The 20,395-nt window shown below is 50.5% G+C and overlaps 5 protein-coding genes across 5 annotated transcripts; 4 read left to right on the top strand and 1 right to left on the bottom strand.

The window, feature by feature from the left end:
• Positions 1 to 2,011: 2,011 nt before the first annotated feature.
• HOO65_070581 (Coupling of ubiquitin conjugation to ER degradation protein 1) lies at positions 2,012 to 2,749 on the top strand (the record flags this gene model as incomplete). Its single annotated transcript, XM_071005164.1, has 2 exons — positions 2,012 to 2,296; positions 2,423 to 2,749. 2 exons carry the CDS (start codon positions 2,012 to 2,014, stop codon positions 2,747 to 2,749), a joined length of 612 nt encoding a protein of 203 aa, XP_070857299.1.
• Positions 2,750 to 3,951: 1,202 nt separating this feature from the next.
• HOO65_070580 (DnaJ domain-containing protein) lies at positions 3,952 to 6,897 on the top strand (the record flags this gene model as incomplete). The annotated part of the gene is made up of 3 exons (XM_071004876.1): positions 3,952 to 4,048; positions 4,092 to 5,063; positions 5,147 to 6,897. 3 exons carry the CDS (start codon positions 3,952 to 3,954, stop codon positions 6,895 to 6,897), a joined length of 2,820 nt encoding a protein of 939 aa, XP_070857298.1.
• A 1,036-nt stretch (positions 6,898 to 7,933) lies between these two features.
• On the top strand, positions 7,934 to 11,348 carry HOO65_070579 (Pro-apoptotic serine protease NMA111; the record flags this gene model as incomplete). The annotated part of the gene is made up of 3 exons (XM_071004848.1): positions 7,934 to 8,406; positions 8,550 to 11,050; positions 11,125 to 11,348. The coding sequence occupies 3 exons, from the start codon at positions 7,934 to 7,936 to the stop codon at positions 11,346 to 11,348; spliced, it is 3,198 nt and encodes a 1,065-aa protein (XP_070857297.1).
• A 2,220-nt stretch (positions 11,349 to 13,568) lies between these two features.
• HOO65_070578 (uncharacterized protein) lies at positions 13,569 to 14,290 on the top strand (the record flags this gene model as incomplete). Its single annotated transcript, XM_071005168.1, has 2 exons — positions 13,569 to 13,724; positions 13,799 to 14,290. The coding sequence occupies 2 exons, from the start codon at positions 13,569 to 13,571 to the stop codon at positions 14,288 to 14,290; spliced, it is 648 nt and encodes a 215-aa protein (XP_070857296.1).
• Positions 14,291 to 15,503: 1,213 nt separating this feature from the next.
• HOO65_070577 (Poly(A) RNA export protein) lies at positions 15,504 to 16,781 on the bottom strand (the record flags this gene model as incomplete). Its single annotated transcript, XM_071005058.1, has 3 exons — positions 15,504 to 15,861; positions 15,958 to 16,409; positions 16,503 to 16,781. 3 exons carry the CDS (start codon positions 16,779 to 16,781, stop codon positions 15,504 to 15,506), a joined length of 1,089 nt encoding a protein of 362 aa, XP_070857295.1.
• Positions 16,782 to 20,395: the final 3,614 nt, after the last annotated feature.

Here is a 20,395-nt window from a genome sequence, read left to right as displayed (position 1 = left end):
CCGTAGCTATTGTCTATTCTTACCAACCCCTGTGCTGTCTATCTTGGTATCTTGGAGTCCGTGTCTGGCTCTTTTCCCCTAAAGTTGGATACTGACACTGATACTGATTCTGATTCTGATACTCGCGGCTTCCGGCTGGCTTGACGCTGTGATATCAGCAAAACAGCCCCCTGACGCTGAGCTCTAAGCTGAAGGAGGGGGGGGGGACCTGGGCCTAGAAGCGAATCTGAGGAACGAGAAGAAAAAAGCAGCGCTGAGAAGAGCTTGGGCGTATTCGTGGTTTAGGCTTCCGTATGTAGTCAGGGCACACAAGACACACACCACACCGGATAGACGCACGCAAACACACAAACACGCTTCACGGATGGCGCAATGAAGGAGAGAAGGGCCAAGCCATGGAGACCCAAGCGTCAGCGCTGGTAGCGAGATCAATGGTCGATGGCGGCTGTCAGTGGCAATGGGGACAACGGCAAGCAAGTAAGACGATAGCGGCCGGCAAGCAGCGCCAGCAAGAAAGGATACGGCAGGTCGTGTCACGCTGTGTCCAGTACTCGAGCGCTAGCCAGCGGCGGCAGATCACGGAGATGTAGCAGAGTTGAAGAGTGTTAAATCCGGCGTTACAGACGACGGGCGTGATGCAATAGAAAAGAAAGGAGAACCGCGAGACTAGAAACCAACACAAGCTAAGCAAACGCCTAGATGGGACGGGCTTGGGGTGAAGAGTTTTAAGACGGAAAAAATTAGGCAGGCACAATATGCGTGATGAGGGCAGGAAAATCCTAAGGCCTTGCGATGCCTGTCTGTCTGGATGAAGCCAGATTTGAGGCTGAAATGGGCTCTTTTCTCTTAATTTTGGTTTCTTTTTTTTGCCTTGGGGCGGTCACTTGTTCATTGGTATAATTGCATTTTTTTCAAGCAGCCTCGTGACTGGCTCCTTCCTTTTTTTGTTTGTTTTTTTTTTCAAGTTCCAAATTACAGTTTCTTTGCTCTCGGCTTTGGGTATTACATCACATACAAGTCAATAAAAAAATGCCACAAAAGCAAGTCGCATGCTGTTTGATATTCTCTGTTTGCTCTCAGGGCTGCTCTCCCCTCCTTTTGCCTGTGATGTCGTTGAGCTTGACGCTTACTCCGTTTTCACGTTTTGACTAACGTGATTACATTGGCTGTGCTCTAATTGGTCTTCACGATGCGTAACAGGAACGCGGCCCACTTTAACCATAATTCACGACGTTTTCTACAGGGAACCCCAGCTTTAACTGCCTTTAGTAATGGGTCCAGTAAGGCAGACGGCAGTTTGACGGACTTGGGGCATTAGGCAATGCTTAGTGATAAAGGCATATTATTAGCAGGCCAGGGAGAAGAAGCTGGTGGGAGAATATGGGTCCCAAATTTCGTCTTTTTCTGTTTGACGCTCATGCTCTGTTTGTGCTTCTAGCCCGTTCTCCTGCATTCTCTTCACGCCGTCTTCTCTATCCCCGAATGCTTATGTCATCAGACATACGGCTAGAGGACAACCAGCCCCTTAACTATTCTGTCAATAAGGGTCTGTAGACCCTAAGCCGCCATCTCCGCAAGCAATCCAATCTGATTAGCTTGTTTCGTTGAAGCTAAGCATCGCCAAATCTTTGACTTGCCGCCCTCCTCTTCTAGTAAGCCTCCCCAGCCAAGTCATCAATTTTATGCACCCGCCCAACCGGTCTGAAACTGCCAACGCTCTTGCTTCGTATCTGTCCGCTGGTGCTGTTGCACTCTGCTCACATTAATTTCGGCCTCTTTTCTCTGCTGCATTTTCTCGTCGCTTCTACTAGTTTCAAAGAATTCCCCGCAGGCTCACACTACGGCCACCTGTCTCCCTCTCTCTTCACAGCAAAGCTAATTTCGCAATCAACACCTCGCTAGTGACGGCTCGCGATTCATGTAAATTTGCTATCTCCACGCTATAGTCCTACGGCTCCCGTTGCACACACTTGATCCCGTATATTCGCTACGCCTCCCACTGTTCGCCGCCATGTCCAATGAGCAAATATCCCTCCCAACCATTGTGACCTTTGTGGCCGTAACGGCTCTCGTCATTTGGAAGCTCTTTCTTTCACCCACAGATGCTGCTGACTCTTCGCCGCGCAACAACATTCGTGACTCGGCCGCTCAGGCCCAGGCGCGCGAGACTAATGCCCAGCGTATCTTGCAGATGTTTCCGCAGGTTGACCGGCGTGCGGTTCTCTGGGATCTGCGCCGCAATGGCAACCGCATCCAGGTTACCTCGGAGCGCATTTTGTCTGGTCGCCTAGAAACGGTAAGTCTAGCTTTTAGCCTCATGCAAGTGCGCACTGGGTTCGGGGAATGTGCTAGTGATAAGGGAAGAAAAAGGGAAGCCAAGAATGGAAACCCAGTTTGCTGACTATGCATGCTCTTTTAATAGCCCCCTCCCACCTTCCAGCCTGTCCGTCCTGCCGGTCAGGGCGATGCTACACCAAGCTCGGAGCCTTCCGCAACTAAAGCTGCACACCGGACCGAAGAAGACCTTATCTCCCGCTACAAGCTCCAGGACAAGATCAGCGTAGATCTGGCATCATCCGTGCCTGAAGATTCAGCCCAAGCCGCAGCTGTCGCTGCCGCTGGCAAAAGCTCAGCTAAGGCATGGAGCTCGAACAAGGAGGACAGACAGGCGCTCTTGCGCAAGCGCCGCGAGGACATGATTCTACAGGCGCGGCGGAAGATGGAACTCAAGCTGGCGGAAAGACAGTAATCCCGCAACAAACACTAGGACAAGCCAAGAGGTCGAATATAATCTACACTGTCGGTTTTGCAACGTTGACCTTGTCCAGCTAAGATGTCAATACTTATCGTAGCGCTGTAGGCGGGTCATATCGATAATGATGCCCGAAATGCATTGTCGAGACTACTAACACGTCATGGAACGGTATCAAATAACATAGTTGATTTTCGGCACTATGGCATGTTCTTGTGAAATAAAAGTGAACGCCTGTGTTAGGGTTGTATTAGGGTTTACAAAACGTCTACCTGGTTCCACCAATCCATCGTCCCATCACATGCTTTGTTTGGGCTTGTATCTCATTAGAAGGTGTCTTTCTCTTGCTTGGTGTTGATTATAGTATCTTTTTCTGGTGATGGTGGGAGTACAAATAAAGATAGGGGCGGAGAAGCGAACCTTGTGGCCGTTTAATTTTGCTTTTGGCTCGTCTGCCGTCATCCATGCATATCTCCTTGGTCACAGAAGAGAACAAAGAAACTTGGGAGATGGATGGCCTTGACGTCATTGTTGCTGGGCTGCAAGCTCAATTTAGGGGGGGACTGTCAGCCTGGATGTTGGTGTAGGCTTAGTGTCCTTGGGCGTCATTTAGTGGAGAGCTCCTCTGTATTGCTGTCTATCTCTAGGGTGGCTGTGCTGTATTTCAGGCTGGACTTAGTGGACCCCATCTAAAGCCTGGACTAGTGCTGTTTTATTTCTGGTTGCCTGGGGTACGTTTTTGTGGGCTTTTTCTCTCCGTGTGTGTTTTTCTTGGGCTTTTTTTCAGGCTTCCTCAAGCCCTCCAAAAGCCTGTGAACTGGACCTTTGCTTTGATTTGGCCCAGCGGAATAAATTTGATGCTGATCCTCTCTCTTCCCTTTCATGTTGTGCTGTCTTGCTCTCACGCTTGGTACTATCGTGCTTTGAGCCACAAATCAACTTGACCCCGAAAACTCGCGCTTTTTTGCCGTGTTGGTTGCTATGAAGACGCTGTTCCTGTCCCTATCTTTATAGCCTCAAGACCTCCCTCATTTGTTCCTTTAAACTCGCCAACGAAACCTTAGATGGGCTGCTGCTCATAACGTCCTTCTCCTGCACCAATCAAGCATAGCACCATCCGCATCCGCATCTGCATCTGCATCTGCATAGTATCTTCACGTCTTTTCGATCCTCCAAATAGGGTCTCTACCATTATCGTCATGGTCAAGATTGACTTCAATCGGGACTACTATGGCGACCTAGGTGTTTCACCATCAGCCACCGACGCCGAAATCAAGAAGCAGTTCCGCAAGCTTGGTAAGAAAGAAGATGCCAAACGCTCACAGGCTTCTCTGATTAGCCTATGTACCGTCTTGCTTGTCTATAATTAACCGTATTCGCCCTCATCTAGCTCTACAGTACCACCCCGACCGCAATCGTGGCAACGAAGAAGACTCGAACGAAAAATTCCAAATCATCGGAGCTGCCCATGAGATCCTGTCCGACCCTACCCAACGCGCAAAATACAATGCTGGCCGAGCGCAATACACTAGTGGCTTCCCACGTGCATCCGGAGTCCGGGGAAACCCATGGGCAAATGCTGGCTCTCAGTTCCAACCGCCTCCACGACGCACAAACGCAAAACCCTCTGGTTCTGGTGTGCCTCCTCCACATCCTACTGGCACTGGGAGGTTCTCCAACTTTGCCTCTGCTGTCCCGCCTACCGCTAAGCAAGGCTCGAGCTCTGCTAGCTCGGACGGCTTGAAGAGCGCCTACGCTGCATGGCAGAACATGCGCAACGAAAAAAGCAACTCCTCACCACACAAACAACCCCCCTCGCCATCCAAGAACGCCTCCTATGCCCCTCCCCCTCCTCCCAGACCGTCTGCTGCCCAGCCCGTGCGCCGGCCAGTCCCTAAGACCCCAACCCAGAAAGCCCGTGCCGAGTCTTCCTTTGGAACTGCCCGTCGGGCTGGCTTCCATCCTAGATCCGATGGAGACGAGCCCCCGGTCTCCAGTTCAAATTATTCTACCAGTAATAGACGTAGAATGGAGGACTTGTATGCCAACGCCGGTGACGATGAAAACGACCTAGACGACTATAAGCCCGAGAAGCCACCCCGGCCACGGGTTTCTACCCAACACAGTATCCCTCGGGCTGAAGCCTTTGCTGACACTACCAGCGACGAGTCTTCTAGTGGGGGAGAATCTCCAACGAAAGTACCAAATGCAGCGAGACCCAAGATTCCAATGCCGCGAAGAAGGGCAGCTGCTCCTAAGAGGACACACGACCAGGCGTCCACAGATGCCTCTCGGAAGTCTCCGCACGATGGTAAGCTCCTTGTTTCTCTTTTCCCTTGTATTTCATTGCCCCCCGTCCATTGGAGCGCAAGCCAACTAACCACCCTCCCATAGATGAATTCGATACCGGTACTTCTACTGCTGGTTTTAGCACTCCCGCTGGTGCTACTACGCCAATGTACGACTTCCCTCTCCGACTCTCCAGTACCAGAAATATCCTTGCAAAAAATGCCTTGCTGCCGACTACAGTCACGCCTCATCCAGCTGAGTTGCAGCCAAATATAGAGCAGTCTAGTAGACCTGCTTCAAATGGCCGTAGTTTTAGCTCTCGCCCGCCCTGCCAGTCTGGGTTTACCGCGGGTTGCAACTGCGGTCAACCAAGAGACACTGAAAGCTTCAGTGTATCTTGTGCAGCTCGATCCCAAGTGTATTTGAGTACTTCATCCACGTCCCTGCTACCGTTCGAAGTCGTCCAAAAGCAGATGCTCAATGTTCTTATTCATCCAGCCGACTCCAAGGCCGAGTCGGCTCGCTCCCAAATACTTGAAACTGCATCGCCCCAGCGGGTTTTGCATTCCCTAGGAAATATCCGATCAGACAAAACTAACATGCCTCATTCATCCAGCTTCAACTTAGGCGATCTCGCAAGCCAGCTGCCGACAGAACCTGCGTCTGGAACTTTTAGTAGACGTAGCACTGGTAACATTGAGACTCAGTTTTCGCCACAAGCCTCCGAAAGCTTCACCTTTAGTGCAGGTGGAGCTCCTACGTCTGGCTCTGGTGGCGATGCGACCTCTTTTTTTCAACCTAAATCGACAAGCGCACGTGGTGAAGCTGGTTCATCAACAAGCGCAAACATGTTCTTTAGCCGCTCGCCAAGCTGCTCACCAACAAAACAATCTACCTTTGACCCTGCTACATGGAGCGCTAAGTTTGGACGGGAGACATTCGTGCCTCAACGAGTCTCTCCAACCCGGAGCAATACCTCCCGAAGCGCAACACAGAAACATGCTTCCATGAGGTCATCCGCTAGCCAGCGCAGCAACTCGAGCGAAAGCAGTACCATGGAGACACCGATAGGGAAATCTGCTAGAGGCAATAGATCCGGTATCGACAGTCCCAACGCTATGGATATTGACTCTCCGCCTTCTTGTGGCCAGGCGACCCGTACGCCAAAAGTGCCGCCGCTACCACCGAAGATACCCCAAGCATCACATGCGCGTAACGTCCCTGTAGAGCCAGCAAAGAAGGAGTGGCGGTCAGGCGACCTTGGGGGTGGCCCTGCTATTCCCCAGGATTTCCCTCAGCGTAGGCCGGTTGATGGAGGCTTCCGGGGGTCAGAAGACTCGCCGGAGTTCTACGACTCTTTGAATGATTTGCGCAACGTCGAGCCGTTTATATCGCAGCCCGGGCTCCATTCCATGGGCGATTTAAAGATGAACTTGCCATTTGAGAGCAAGCCTGAGCCAACCCCCCTAAAAGCGCCAAGCTATGGCAACGCCAAGGTGCAGTCGCTTGACTTCCCACAAGTGCCTATTGCCCCTGTGCTTCCAATGGCTAGTTACACTGGTGCGCCGCTGGGGGCAAATGAGCTGCAAGGGTATAAAATCAAGTTTCAACAGTATCTTCGCGACTGGGAGGTCTTTAATAGGCGTATTGTCTCGCACTTTGAAAGGCGACAGGCTGAGCTTGAAGCTGTCCGAGCATCTCTCGGTGCAGCAGACTTATTAGGCGATGCAAAGCTCAGAGATCAACTAGAATGGGCGAGACAAGATCGCGAAGTGCGAAGCCGCTGGTCTATGGCATGGGAGGAACATGAGATCCAGGTGCAGCAGTACTTGGAAGTCAAGAGTCGAGCGAAATGATCGGGGAGGGGTAGAGACGGGGAGAAAGAATTCAGGCAATGTTAGGCTATTACGTTAGTGCAAAGAAGCTTACGACTAGAGACTAGAAACAAAGCTAAGCATATTAGCCAGGAACAAAAAAATACACAAGGCGACACGAGACGACTAAGACACAAGGGCTCGTACGTCTGAATTAGGGTTGATACGAGGACAAAATCAGATAAGACAAAAGTTCTGGACGACAGTGCAATTACATCGCCAAGCAACAACAAAGTAGAGATGTACACAAGTACATGTACATGTGCTCCGTTGGTTTTATGTATGTAAACGTCTGTAGATGAGACTTTGAGATGGGCGTTTTCTTTTGAATAGTCGGTTTAGCGTTGGTTCCTTCCCCAAGGCTCCTGTCCTGCTGCTTACTTAGCAGGTTTTTTTTTGTGAATTTCTTTTTTTTATCACTATTTTTTTTTTCTTAGTAAAAAATTCTCATCAACGCCAAAAAAAAAAGGAATTAAAAAAAGTCATTCACATCAACATCACAGCTCTTTTATTGCTTTGAGCCAGAAACAAACCAATTAATTTTCGATATTTACTTGGTGCGGAATTTTTTTCGTCCTCTGATAGAACTCATTGAATGCGCCAGCTTGCACTTCGACTTGCGCTCATTGCATTTACGAATACAACGAACAACGAACGGGACGAGACAAACGAGTGAGCAACAAATATAAAGCGACAAAATTCAGTTGCAAACCAGAACTTTCTAGCCACTAAACGGGCTTCTTATTCGGCGCCAACATTTTGGCAATATACTGCCTCAAGTATAGACGGGTCGAAACGGCTTGCGCAGGCCATACAGCTCACAGATACGGCGTGATTGACTATACGGCAACTTGTCATTCTGGCCCTGCTTTTGGTAGCTTTGTCTATCCACTAGAGAACGCCTGCGTGCTGCTGCTTGTTGGGCCCCTCTTTGATTCGTTGCCTGCGTGTCTTTTCCAATTACCTTTCCGTTCTTTTTTTTCCCCCTTCCTCAGTGCCTTTAACTTCTTCTCTCACCATGTCCAGCCGCCCGAAAAGAAAGGCTGCTTCTTCTCCCGGAGACGCCCGCGCACAGAAACAACACCGACCCGTTAACGGACAGCCTTCTATTATGCCAGCCACTGCAGCTACTGGTCCTGCATCTGCAGCTTCCAGTACTGCAAATGGCTTCAACAACAATAGCAGCTCAGGTGCTGCCGCTCCCCCACCTGCGGGAAACTCTATACGCATGCCAGTACATTCATACCCAACCGCCAACCTTGACGGCGATATATCTGATGATCGTGATGACACTCGTAGCGACGGCCTTTCGGACGACATCGTTGAGGAGTTCATTGATATGCCGAGTCAGGAAACCCTAGAGTGGCAAGCTGCTATAGGAAACGTTGTGCCAACTGTTGTGTCTATTCGCTTCTGTCTGCCGTGTTCTTTTGACTCCGAGTTTGCAGACACTAGTGAAGCTACAGGATTTGTGGTAGATGCTGAGAGAGGGTGAGTTTTGTCATTTCTATGGGGGGTGTTTTCTTTGTGTGGCATTTGCTTGCTTGATCCCCTCTTGCCCTGCCCTCCTTGTCCAACAGCCGTCAGTCTGGTCTGATCTTCTCCTGCTAATCCATCCTCTCCCGCATTTCTAGTTATATCCTCACAAATCGCCATGTTGTTGGCGCTGGACCCTTCTGGGGCTACTGCGTCTTTGACAACCACGAAGAAGTCGACGCCTATGCCGTGTACCGCGATCCCATCCACGATTTCGGCATTCTCCGCTTTGACCCAAAGGCTATAAAGTATATGCCTGTGCGCGCCCTGGAGCTCCGTCCCGAGCTTGCGAAGGTCGGGCTCGAAATCCGCGTTGTTGGCAACGATGCCGGAGAGAAATTATGTATCTTGTCGGGTGTCATCAGTCGTCTAGATCGTAACGCTCCCGAATACGCAGACGGATACAGCGATTTCAACACTTGCTACTACCAAACAAACGCCGCTGCTAGTGGCGGTAGTTCTGGTAGTCCTGTGGTCAACATTGACGGCCATGCTATTGCGCTCCAGGCTGGTGGAAGAGTAGATGGCGCTTCAACTGATTATTTGCTTCCCTTGGACCGTGCTGCCCGGGCACTTAAATGCATCCAAGAGGGCCGCCCTGTTGAGAGAGGCGACATCCAATGCCAATTCTTGCTCAAAGCGTTTGACGAGTGCCGGCGTCTCGGCCTCAGCCCCGAGAGAGAGGCGCAAGTCCGCCGTGAATTCCCCCATGTAAACTGCATGCTGGTTGCCGAGATTGTGCTACCAGAAGGCCCCTCACATAAGAAGATCGAGGAAGGAGACGTTCTAATTGAGGTTGAGGGTGAAATTGTGCCCGACTTTATCCGTCTCGACGAAATTCTAGACTCACATGTCGGAAAGACCATCAAGGTTGTGCTACAACGCGTAGGCCAGGAGATTGAGGTCGAGATTGAGGTTGGCGATTTGCACAAGATCTCGCCTGACCGATTTCTCACTGTCTCTGGCGCAACCTTCCACGATCTGTCCTACCATCAAGCCCGCCTATACTCGGTGCCTTGCCGCGGTGTCTACGTTTGTGAGGCTGCTAACTCTTTCCGCTTAAAAACTGCCGAGAGCGGCCTCGTGCTTGAGTCCATCGACCACCGCCTAACCCCCAATCTAGACACGTTTGCCGCCGTCATGCAGACAATCCCTGATAGGGCCAGAGTGGTTGTGACGTATAGAAACCTCCGTGATTTGCATACTCTGCACACCACAATTGTCAGCATTGATCGCCACTGGACCAAGAAGATGGAGATGTCCGTGCGTAATGACAAAACTGGGCTTTGGGACTTCACTGAGATTGGTAAAGCTCTGCCGCCCGTGGCTCCAGTGCCCCGCAAGGCCTCGTTCATCGAGCTGCAGCACACATCGTATCCGGCTGTGGCTGAGCTTGTGCGCAGCTTTGTGCAGGTGTCAGCTATCATGCCCATGAAGATCGACGCGTTCCCCAAGAATCGCCGCTGGGCTATGGGCGTTGTCATTGACGCCGAGCAGGGCCTTGTAGTGGTATCTCGCGCCATTGTTCCGTTTGATCTATGCGATATCACTATCACCATTGCCGACTCTATCCAGCTAGAGGGTAAGGTGGTGTTTTTGCATCCCCTGCAAAACTACGTTGTTGTCCGTTACGACCCAAAACTTGTCGATGCGCCTGTGCAAAGTGCTCGTTTGAGTACTCAGGGCCTAGGCCAGGGCGAAGCAACTCACTTTATCGGCATCAACCGCCAGGGGCGTCTAGTCCACACGGCGACCTCGGTGACGGAGGTGACGGCTGTTGCTATTCCACCGAATAGTGTAGCACCACGCTACCGCGCGGTTAATGTCGACGCTATCACTATTGACAGCAACCTTGGTGGCCAGTGCGGTTCCGGTGTTTTGGTGGGCAGCGATGGTACGGTGCAGGCCTTGTGGTTGACATATTTGGGTGAGCAGTCCTCGTGCTCTAGGCACGACGAGGAGTACCACCTGGGTCTTGCCACGCCTACCCTGATGCCCATCATCGCGGAGCTCCAGGCTGGTAGACAGCCAAACCTGCGTATGTTATCGGCCGAATTTAGTGCTATTCAGATGTCCCAGGCGCGCATCATGGGAGTGTCTGAGGAGTGGATGCACAAAGTGTCGGAAGCCAACAAAACGCACCACCAGCTATTCATGGTCAGCAAGCGCTGGCTGGTGCAGGACGAGGAGGATGACAACCTCGGACTGCATGAGGGTGACATCCTGCTGACGCTTAATGACAAGCTGATTACACGCGTGGCCGAGCTGGACATTATGTACTCGAACGATGTGTTAATGGCACGCGTCGTCCGCCGCAACAAGGAACTGGAGCTGAAGCTGACGACGACCAAGACGGACGATGTTGAGACACATCGTGCACTGTGGTTCTGTGGCGCGATAATCCACCGGCCGCACCAGGCCGTGCGCCAGCAGATCAGCCGGCTGCCCAGCGAGGTCTATGTGTCAGCTCGCAGCCGCGGCTCGCCCTCGTACCAGTATGGGCTAGCGCCTACAAACTTCATCACGCACGTGAATCGCACGGAAACCAAGACACTAGATGCGTTCTTGGATGCGGTACGGGAGATTCCGAATAACACTTGTGAGTTCTTTTCTTTTATGTATCGTCTGTTGCTCGTTGACTTGGACCATTTATTAACCACATGTTATACGCAGACTTTGTGCTCAAGGCCGTCACCTTTGATGGCGTGCCGTGGGTCGTTACGATGAAGAAGAATGATCACTATTTCCCCACGGTCGAGTGGAAGAAGGATGACTCGGACCCATGCGGCTGGAAGCGCACAGTATACGAAGACGGTAGCAGCAAGGATGACAAGACGCATGCTGCTCTCGAAGCGCCGATTGAGGAGGTTGATACAGACAATGCTATGTCCGGTTAGAGGGCTAGATTACAAGGGCCACAGTCTATAGGCGTATCTCAGCACGTACAAGTCACGTGTCTCAAAATTCAACAATATGCAGCCCAGTAGCGGGTCAGCTAGGGCCAAGCTAGTCAGTCTACTTAAACATGGCTTCATATTCTCGTTTTTATACATGCTACATGTACGTACTTGTGCACTTGCCCCTCAAACCAGCACTCCCTGTAGTCTTCCTCCAGTTGGGTTTACCGGAGATACAAAGTAAGACAAGACAAGGCATGTCCCCAACAACACCAAGGAATACCAAGGGCTATCTTGAAGAAAATGGGGTCTAGATTTTCGGACATAGGTGAGGTGGATGACCTGCAGCATAACTGGGGTAGGGGCATTGAGAACGAGGGGGGCAGGCTGGACCAGGGTTAGGGGCTGGTGTTTAGGGTATGCAGAGCTGGGAAAAGGGGAAGCTTGGTTGGGGACAAGCCTGGATTCTTTGATGAGTGTCTCGTCCCTTTCTTACTGCTTTTCCATTTTGACCTTTCTTTCTATGTTTTGCTTTTCTTTTTTCTTTAGTCATGCCCATCGCTTCCACTCTTTGAGGGTATTTAGGCTTGAGAGAATAAACGGCGAAAGAAGCGGTGAGGGACATGAAAGAAAAAGCGCGTGAAAGTGCTGCTTGTCTCCAAAATGATACAGAAAGAAAAAAAAAATGTGCACAGCAGCTCTAAGCGGCAAGATGTGAATGATTAATTTGGCTTAATTAATTTCTTCGTTCGTCCTCAACAAATTAAGACAACAAAGAGGCGGCTGCTAGCTGAGGAGAAAGACAAGCCGAACAGGCAGGGCATGGTCGCACCCCCCTCCTCCATTCGCTGTAAAGAAGGGGTGCGTACAAACTGTACGCAGGTATACAGGCTCTCACTGTGCTGATAATGTCCATGTTGGAGGGAATATAGGGGACAAGCACACCGGTACGACGACACACCGACTTGGTCTGGGCCTGGTTGCTCTGAACAAGCCCGTGTAAGTTAGGCAGCACGGGCGGTCTGGCAAATCAAGAACAAGAACAACGAGGCGTGCGCCTGCTTGTTTGGGTAAAAGGGGTATCAGTACCGCTCCTAGGGCTTGGTCTTCCCTGGTCTTTTTCTCTTTTTCCCCAAGCCCCCCCCCCCTTCATCCTCCGAGTCTCTTGCTGCATAGCGCTGCGCTGTGTTGCGTTCGGTTGCATTGCACCAAGGTTGGGCTCTGGTTGGCGGCAAGAGAGACAATTAGAAATAGATAGAGACAGATAGGCCAGAGCGAAAGAGTGGGAACGGGAGAGAGCATAAAGGGCGGGCAGTATTGATTACGCGAGAGCCAGGGCAGCTGGACTGTAGAAACAAAGCCCACGAAACAGCCAAGACTTGTTTGGACTTGTGAACATCGAACGGCTTGGCAGATGCCGATTATACACTATCACATATGCTGGTAGGCTACTTGCCGTGTCAGCGGCCCACACACACGCATTGTCGTGACAGTTTGTGTTTTCGCTCGACAAAGCGATGAGACGGCCGGGCTGCTGTTTGACACTGCGTTTCTTTCATTATGGGGGGGGGGGGGGGGCGCTTCTCTTCTCTTCCCGTTCTCTTTCTTTGCTACATGTCACTCGACGAGATGCCAGGCCTCCTAAGGTCTAAAGTTCCCCACTATTTCCGCCCCAACACCCGATTCCGGGGAAGGAAGGATTGGAAATTGAGATTCTGACATGGGAGGAAGGCAGGGCGTGGTGGCGCTGGGTGAGGGGGAGCCAGGGAGGAGGGAAAGGAGGAAGGAAGGAAGGAGCTCTAGCTGGTTGCTTGTCTATCTGCAGCAGAAATCACGAAAGAGGAAACGACCTTGCTGTGTTTTTAGTGTTTTAGCGTCAAGGTAGTTGCCTGGTAAAAGCTACTTGTACAAGTACCGTAAGGTAAGAGTCATTCGGGCCCGGGTGTACCAATGTACATGGTAGTAGTGCACATGGCGCACACAGTGGTATAGTGGCGTAGCTTGGGTTATAAATAAGACCGGACGCTCTCCCGCTCCAACACTGGCGCTGCTCTTCGATGTCCCTCTTCCTTTCTTTTATTCACATTCGCCGCCCGCCCATACACTTCTTTTTCGCTCTACATTGGCTCGCCCCGAGAAACTTGTACTTGTCACTTTCTCTTTGAATTTTCCATTTTTCATCTCCCATTTTCCCCTACTGTTTTCCAGCTAGACTACACCATGTCACGCATTACTGCTCATACTGCCAAGTTTGCCAGGGCCATGTCGCTGAATGCGGCAACGGCCGCTCGTCCGATGGTTGCTGATTCTCACCACGCCACTGCAGGCCTGATGCCAAAGTACGCAGAGCTGCTCAATGGCCGGAGCACTGAAGATGTAAGTCTCGATACCTGCCCTGCGACTTCACAGCCCTTGCTCTATGCTAACACCGGCTCGTTCTCTCTGTCCAGCACTCGCGTGGAATTCTTACAACCCACGGCCCTCGCTACAAGCTGCCCACAAAGCGCCCCCTCATGCAGACCTTCACTGCTTCTGCCTCCACTGCGTCTGTTGCTGCCTCGGGCCCCAGACATATTGACGCTGCCATGATGCCGGCCATCACACCTACTAGTGCCGTCTCGGATGATGGCATCAGCGTGCCGCTTATCAATGGACAGGACCAGCACGCGACCTCAAAGCTCGTCGAAGCCGAAGCAGCTGAGAGCGACGCGGCGACAGACCGTGTCGTTGTGGCTGCCGACCCTTCAGTTGTCTCCCCCTCTACGCCTCTAACATCAGTGCACTCGATGGGCCCGGATAATGTCGAGCTCAAGTTTTCGCACCAGGACCCGCAGAGTCTGCATAAAGGCAGCTACAATGCCGGAGACAGCGAGGGAGGCATGTTCCGGGATATCTGGAAGGGCATCGTGGACGATGTGTCAAGTACTGTGAACTTGAAGTAAGAAGTAAAAAATGATAGGCGAGGCTTGTCGGTGCGATGCTGCTGTACCCTTTGGACCAGTCATGTTTTGTTCTTTTTCTTTGTTTTCTCCCTTTTTCTACGCTCTCAAGATCGGAAGGGCTCCGTCGCGAGAGCAAACCAATTAATGATGATGTTATGTATATTTTTCCCTATAAAAACCTGATAAAAAAAAAAGTGATGTGCCGTTAGTCGATTCGTTGTCTGATATCTGCAGCATAAACATCGTGTTGTGGGCCACCACGCCATGCATGCATGCACTTGGGGCATGAGTGTGGATACAGCTACCTGTATGTGGCGTGTGTGTTCGAGGCGATTCTCTATGTACTGAATGCGTGTCCTCTGTGTAATAGAACAGATTCTTGCCATTCGCTGTCTGCTCAGTCTTTTCCTGCAGCCTCTCTCTCTTCATGGTCTAGGTTGACACAGTCGTAGCTTATGGTAACATTGGAAAATGTGACATCAGATGTTGTAGACTCCAATGGCTCCAAATTGAGCGAGTAAGTGAGTTATAGATGGGTTTATGGTGTGGTATGCATGCCGTGCAAAGAGTCAGCTGATTGTTTGTCTTTCTCGTCTCCTTCTATCTGCGTGATATCGGCTTGGTCCCCCCCCCCATCACACGTATGGTTCAAGTTGCGCTTCAGCATATCACAATAGGTACTCTTAGAATTTGGAGACGCGGGCAAGATACATACGCCCTCTTCCCTTCACTTCCCTCCCATTATCTGCTGTTCTTGCTCCTTAATCGCTCAAACGTCTTGAAACCCTGAATATTATTAAGCAAGCAGGCAAAAAGTCAAACCATACTGGACGAGGCCAAGAATGGAGTAGAAAAAAAAGCCGTTCATCCTCGTTCTCTTCCTACCTCCCGTTCCCCTCTCCTCGTCTTCGTCTCCACCTCAACCTCCAGACATCAGATATGCGCTGTTTCGTAATTTGATCCCCCCCTCCTCAGCTTTCATTGCAGCAAGTCTAAGCTACCGGACTACACGGACATGTTTCTCCCTCCTACATTTAACCCCAATCCCCAATACAAAGCAGGCACAAAACAGACAGTAAACAGACAACGCAAAAAGAGACAAAAAAAGGAAAAAAAAAAAGCAATGTGAAGATACGCAGATAAGGCAAACACAAAGACATAGACGCCGCAATTCCGTTCTCTACCCCCCCTAATCGTCTTTTCCTTCCTCGCCCTACCGCCTCTTCATGGCTGGCCGGGGCTTGCACTCGTCTTCATCAACTGGATGCAACATGACTTTGAGTGGAAGCTGCTGCGTGTTGGCTTGGTATCCCTTGCTCCAGTCGTAGCCAACCGCATAGGCAAAAATGTTGCCCGTTTTGCTGAAGGCCGTGCTAGTAATGCTGCCGCCGACGTTGGGATAGCCCTTGAGCCGGTGCTTGGCGTCCTTGTCCCAGAAGTGGAACGTGCCTTCGGAGCCAGCCGTGCAGAATGTACCGTGGACGGGATTGAAGGAAATGCTGTTGACGGCGTAAACGTTGACAGTGTTGTTTGCGGGAGGGTCGCGGTGGCACTTGAATGAAAAGTTGAGTCTATGGGCGAGACAAACAGAAACAAGATGTCAGCAGTATGTTCTAGAAAAGTGAGGCAAAGAAAGGGCTAGTCAAACTAGGGGAGGGAAAACTCACGACGTGTCTTTATCCTGGGTGTAATGGATAGCACAACGCCCCTCGATACTGCCAATAGCAAAACCAGCAGCATCGATAAAGCAACTGACTACACGCGTCTGCCACTTTAGCGGACTCTGCAGGGTCTTGAAAAAGGTGGTGGGGCTATTCAGGTTGACTACATTGATGTAGCGATCGGCCGTGGCTACGACGAGTAGGTCCTTGCACACGTCCATTGAGTACACGCGCTCCTGCACCTGCAATGTCGCAGCCGGCTGCTGCTGGCGCATATCCCAATACTTGACTGTCTTGTCCCACGAACCAGAGACGACCATGGGCGAGCCATTGATATCGAAGAAGCGGACACATCGCGCCGGCTGGTCGTGAGCACCGATTTGAGCAGTTTGCTGCGTAGCGAGATCACACACCTTGATCTGCTTGTCGGCACCAGCGGAGGCGACTTTGGTTCCATCCTAAGGAGGGGGAAAATGACGTGTTGTTAGCGCGGGTAATGGCAACAGCGGTTAACGGCAATTAAGAGCTAGAAATGCCCTGGTTTGTCTCACCTTGGAAAAATCACACGACAGCACCGGGCCCTCGTGCTCAAATGCATGGCGACCCTCACTCTGGCCGTTGGGAGCCACTTCGTAAATGCGGACCTTCTTATCCCAGCTGGATATGGCTAGAAAGTCGGAGGCCTGCGACGCGGCTGGTGAAAAGGACATGCAGGAGATGGTATCTTCGGGAGGGTTACTCAGAGCCACATCTTTGCTCAGGTCGCCAGTAGTACTATTGGTGGTTGAGGAAGAGGCGGCAGCCGAGTTACCGCCAAAGAGAGTCGACATTGTAAGGTACGTGGGTTTATGTATAGATATGTCGGGAAGGCTGTTCGCTTCTTACGGACGTTTTCGCGACCTAGGGTCTGTTGAGTCTGAGGATATCCGCCGAGAAATCAACTGGGATCTGCCGTATTCCACAGTGACGCGCGTGGCTTGTTGTTGATGATGCTTATAGAGTTCAGACCAAGTGATGACTTGGTGATCCTTTAAGCTTCAACGCAAAGCTTTCCTCAGAAAAAAAAATAGAGATTACCACCAAGTTCAATTGCACAAAAAACGCATCAAAAAGAAGGAAATAAACGCAGAGATGGCTGAAAACGCGGACGCCAAAAATAAAGGAAAAACAGCTTCAATACTCGTTCTTAATGTCGTCAAAGCAAGCACGCTGAAAAAAAAAAAAGATGCAGAGCTTCAACGTTTGTCAGCCTCGTTTCCAAGCTGCCAGCCTTGGGAAGGTGTGGCGTCCCGTGAAGCTTGGCGCCACATTCATGGTAAAAAGAAAAAAAAAGCTTTTCTTTACGGTTCCCCACTTTATGAGGCATGAAAATTTCGTCGCCGCTAGTATAAAAAGCCTTCCTGTCTCACTTCTTCTTCCATTTCTTCCTAGTTTCTTATTCTCTCGGTGTGCACCACCCCCTCGCCTGACAAATCGCTATCGAAGCTCTCACACAGAGACTCGGTTGCAGTTTCTGCACCGCGTCTCATTCGTTGATTCGGATATCTGAAGCTTTGGGAGAAAGTCCCCGGACACGGATTTCACTTTGTGGAATCTGCTGCGGAAACGCGCCGTCGGAGATATTGATTGCACTCTTTGGGTGCATTCATCGACGGCTGACCTCTGCCTGGCCCTTGTCCTCAGTCTGGCCCTCTACCCGCCTCGCTATCTTTAAACATCGGCTTGCGCCCTCTACAAGCCGTCTTGGGACACAGCCAGCCTACGGAGCTCGTCATGATCTCAACTACCACTACCGCGAACCAGACAGCTTTTGGGACGAAGATACGAGTCCCTTGTCACTTGGTCTCTGGGAGTGTGTGGTTGAGTCATTGGGCTCTCAAGGCTGGTTCCTTTGACGGCGTCGTAAAGGGCGGTCCCGAGCTGGTGGGCGAGTGCGACGTTTACTTGAGGCGCCTAGTGCTGGGGGCGTGATGGGGGCGCTGGAGGATTACATTGTCGTGTTTTGATAGGCATGCGATTGCGCGTTGTGCGTGTTGGGCTCATGCTGCCTTTGGTAGCTGGATTCAACATCTGCGACGGGTTACTCGATGGGGCTCATTCTCGGGACGAGGGGGGGTCACCCATAAAGGCACTTTTTTACGAAAATGGCGCCGACGACGCGAGCATGCCGTCGGTTCATCCTTTCCTATGGCTTGATGGCAATAACATGCTCAGGTTCCTTGTTAGCGGCTGTGGTCCCTCGCAGTCTCTTATTTCTGGATTTACGACAAACTCTCTTTTTTTATACACTCTAGGTTCCGATCACCATGTCGGATCCTGTCACCGTCCGGGAAACAAAAGGCCTGTGAAGGGCAGCCGCGAGCAAGTGCTCTGCTGTCGTTTATATTAGGGACTAGGATGAAACCTAAGCTAGGCTCTTGAACAGGAGCAAGTGGGGTGTCTGAGGTATGAGTTCTACTTTCTTTCTTTGGTGATGATAAAACATATAGAGTCAAGCACTGAATGGCGACTGATCCAATGGACAGCGCTTTCCTTGATGATACTCAACAATTCTTATCTGATAGAAGAAAGAGGAGCTCTAGAATTTTACTGTAGTTAGCATACTTTACAAGTGAGCCGGCTGCCCAAGGGTGCCGGTCACAAATAGCACTTTCATCTAGTTTATATTCCAACCATGAAACATGTCGCAACTGAATGACAAGTCAGGTATTCTTCTTGCCCCTCTGCCAAAATGAACCAAAGCCAAGTCTCTGGCGCGCTTTAAGGATCTGTGAAACCCCATAGAGTGCTACTTGACTGGCCCCCAGGGTAATATGACTTCAGCTAAAGGTACAGAAGTCTCTTGGCTATATTCTCGACCTGGGTTTATGCAGGTTTCCTCTACGACTTTGCAGCGTGGAGGGAATGGCTAACCAACCGCTTGTCAGCCGAAAAGAACCAGGCATACAACTTCGCTATGTGACAATTAGAGCTTGCAGCTTGTTTAGGTCGCAGATGTGACCACTGGTGATTCAAATGTGAAGATCCTGTCCTTATTTTAGGTGGTTCTCACTCAGCGAAAGCAACTAAGAAATATAGCACCACCATACATAGCGAGTATCTACAACTTTGACGAGGCTTACTTGATGCTGGGCCTCATTGCAAGCGGCTTGGTCACTATAAGAACGAAAAGGCGTGGAAGGCTAGAAGTAGTCTAGGGAATAGGCTGTAGTCATGTAGACCATCAATGCCAAAGTATGGGCTATCCGGCCGGCCATCTATCATGGGTAGGACAACATCACCTCGTTAGCTGCTAACAAGAAAGCAACCCTTCCGGGAATAGACTGAAAATGCCTGGACTGGCAACGAGAGGTTGCAATCAACAGACCAAACAGCCCGATCAAATAGTCGCCGTCGCTTTTGATCTTCGATGGACATGAAAGCTGCCACTCGAGGGAGTTTACGCTTTATTGTAGGGAAAACAACATCACCACATTCTGTATGCTACCCTCTTCATCTCATATACTTGAATCTACCTAGAGCTGCCCAAAAAGCCCTATAACGGTGGCATGGCACTCTCGATCAGATGATCTATAACCTACATCCCAAAGACCCAGCCCTCCTCTGCCCTTTGCGCCACCCGCTAAGCTACAATTACAGAAAACAACATGAGAAGGGGGAAGGTTAGAGCGAAGTAGAGCTTGTCTAATATCCAACGGCGAACTCTAGCGCCTTCCGAGAAGGAAGCTAACCATCCTAGTCTTTGGATCCCAAAGACCTAAAGGCTGTCAATGAGGCAAGCTCTCAGTCTAAATTCCTCAGAAGACAAGTTGAAGGGTATCAAAGCAGCTCTCTTCTTAGTATCTATTTCTGAAGCAACCAAGTCGTTCTCTAACACAGCGGGGGGGTGATAGCACATTATATGGCTTTAATGAAGTCCGTGATGGAGAATCTTTGACATGAAAATGGAGCTCATAGCGAGAGCAGAGCAAAAAAGACACGCCTATTGATTGGAAGAAAGACGGGTTTGGATGAAAAAATACGATCAATCAGGAGATTTTTGATGTACAAGTAAGTAGTGGTTGGATAGTCGAGAAATCATTAACAAGGAGGCATGAGATTTCTCGTCGACTGGCTCGCTCACAGAGCGTCTTAAAGATCTCTCGAATAGAAGGAACATCTAGCACTAACGCCTTTACTTTGGCCAGTGTCTATTAACTGGTCTGCAGGTAATCTCATAAGCTGTTATTATATTTCCCATCAGTTTTCGCCTATCCCTCATTAGTACATCCGTATGTATCCATATTGCCCGCTAATAAAGACTCCATAACTCCTAGTCTGCCCTACCTTGTATGCCAAGCAACATGGAAACCAAACCAACCCGAAAACCAAAATTAACAGCGCCAAACCCCCCATTTGATATCTTGCAAAACGTATACGTATGGCAACACTCCAGTGGGTCGCT

Source organism: Ceratocystis lukuohia (assembly GCF_044167205.1).
Source record: "Ceratocystis lukuohia strain C4212 chromosome Unknown Supercontig7_pilon, whole genome shotgun sequence".
Taxonomy (NCBI): Eukaryota; Fungi; Ascomycota; class Sordariomycetes; order Microascales; family Ceratocystidaceae; genus Ceratocystis; species Ceratocystis lukuohia.
This window is presented reverse-complemented; position numbering and strand designations above follow the sequence as displayed.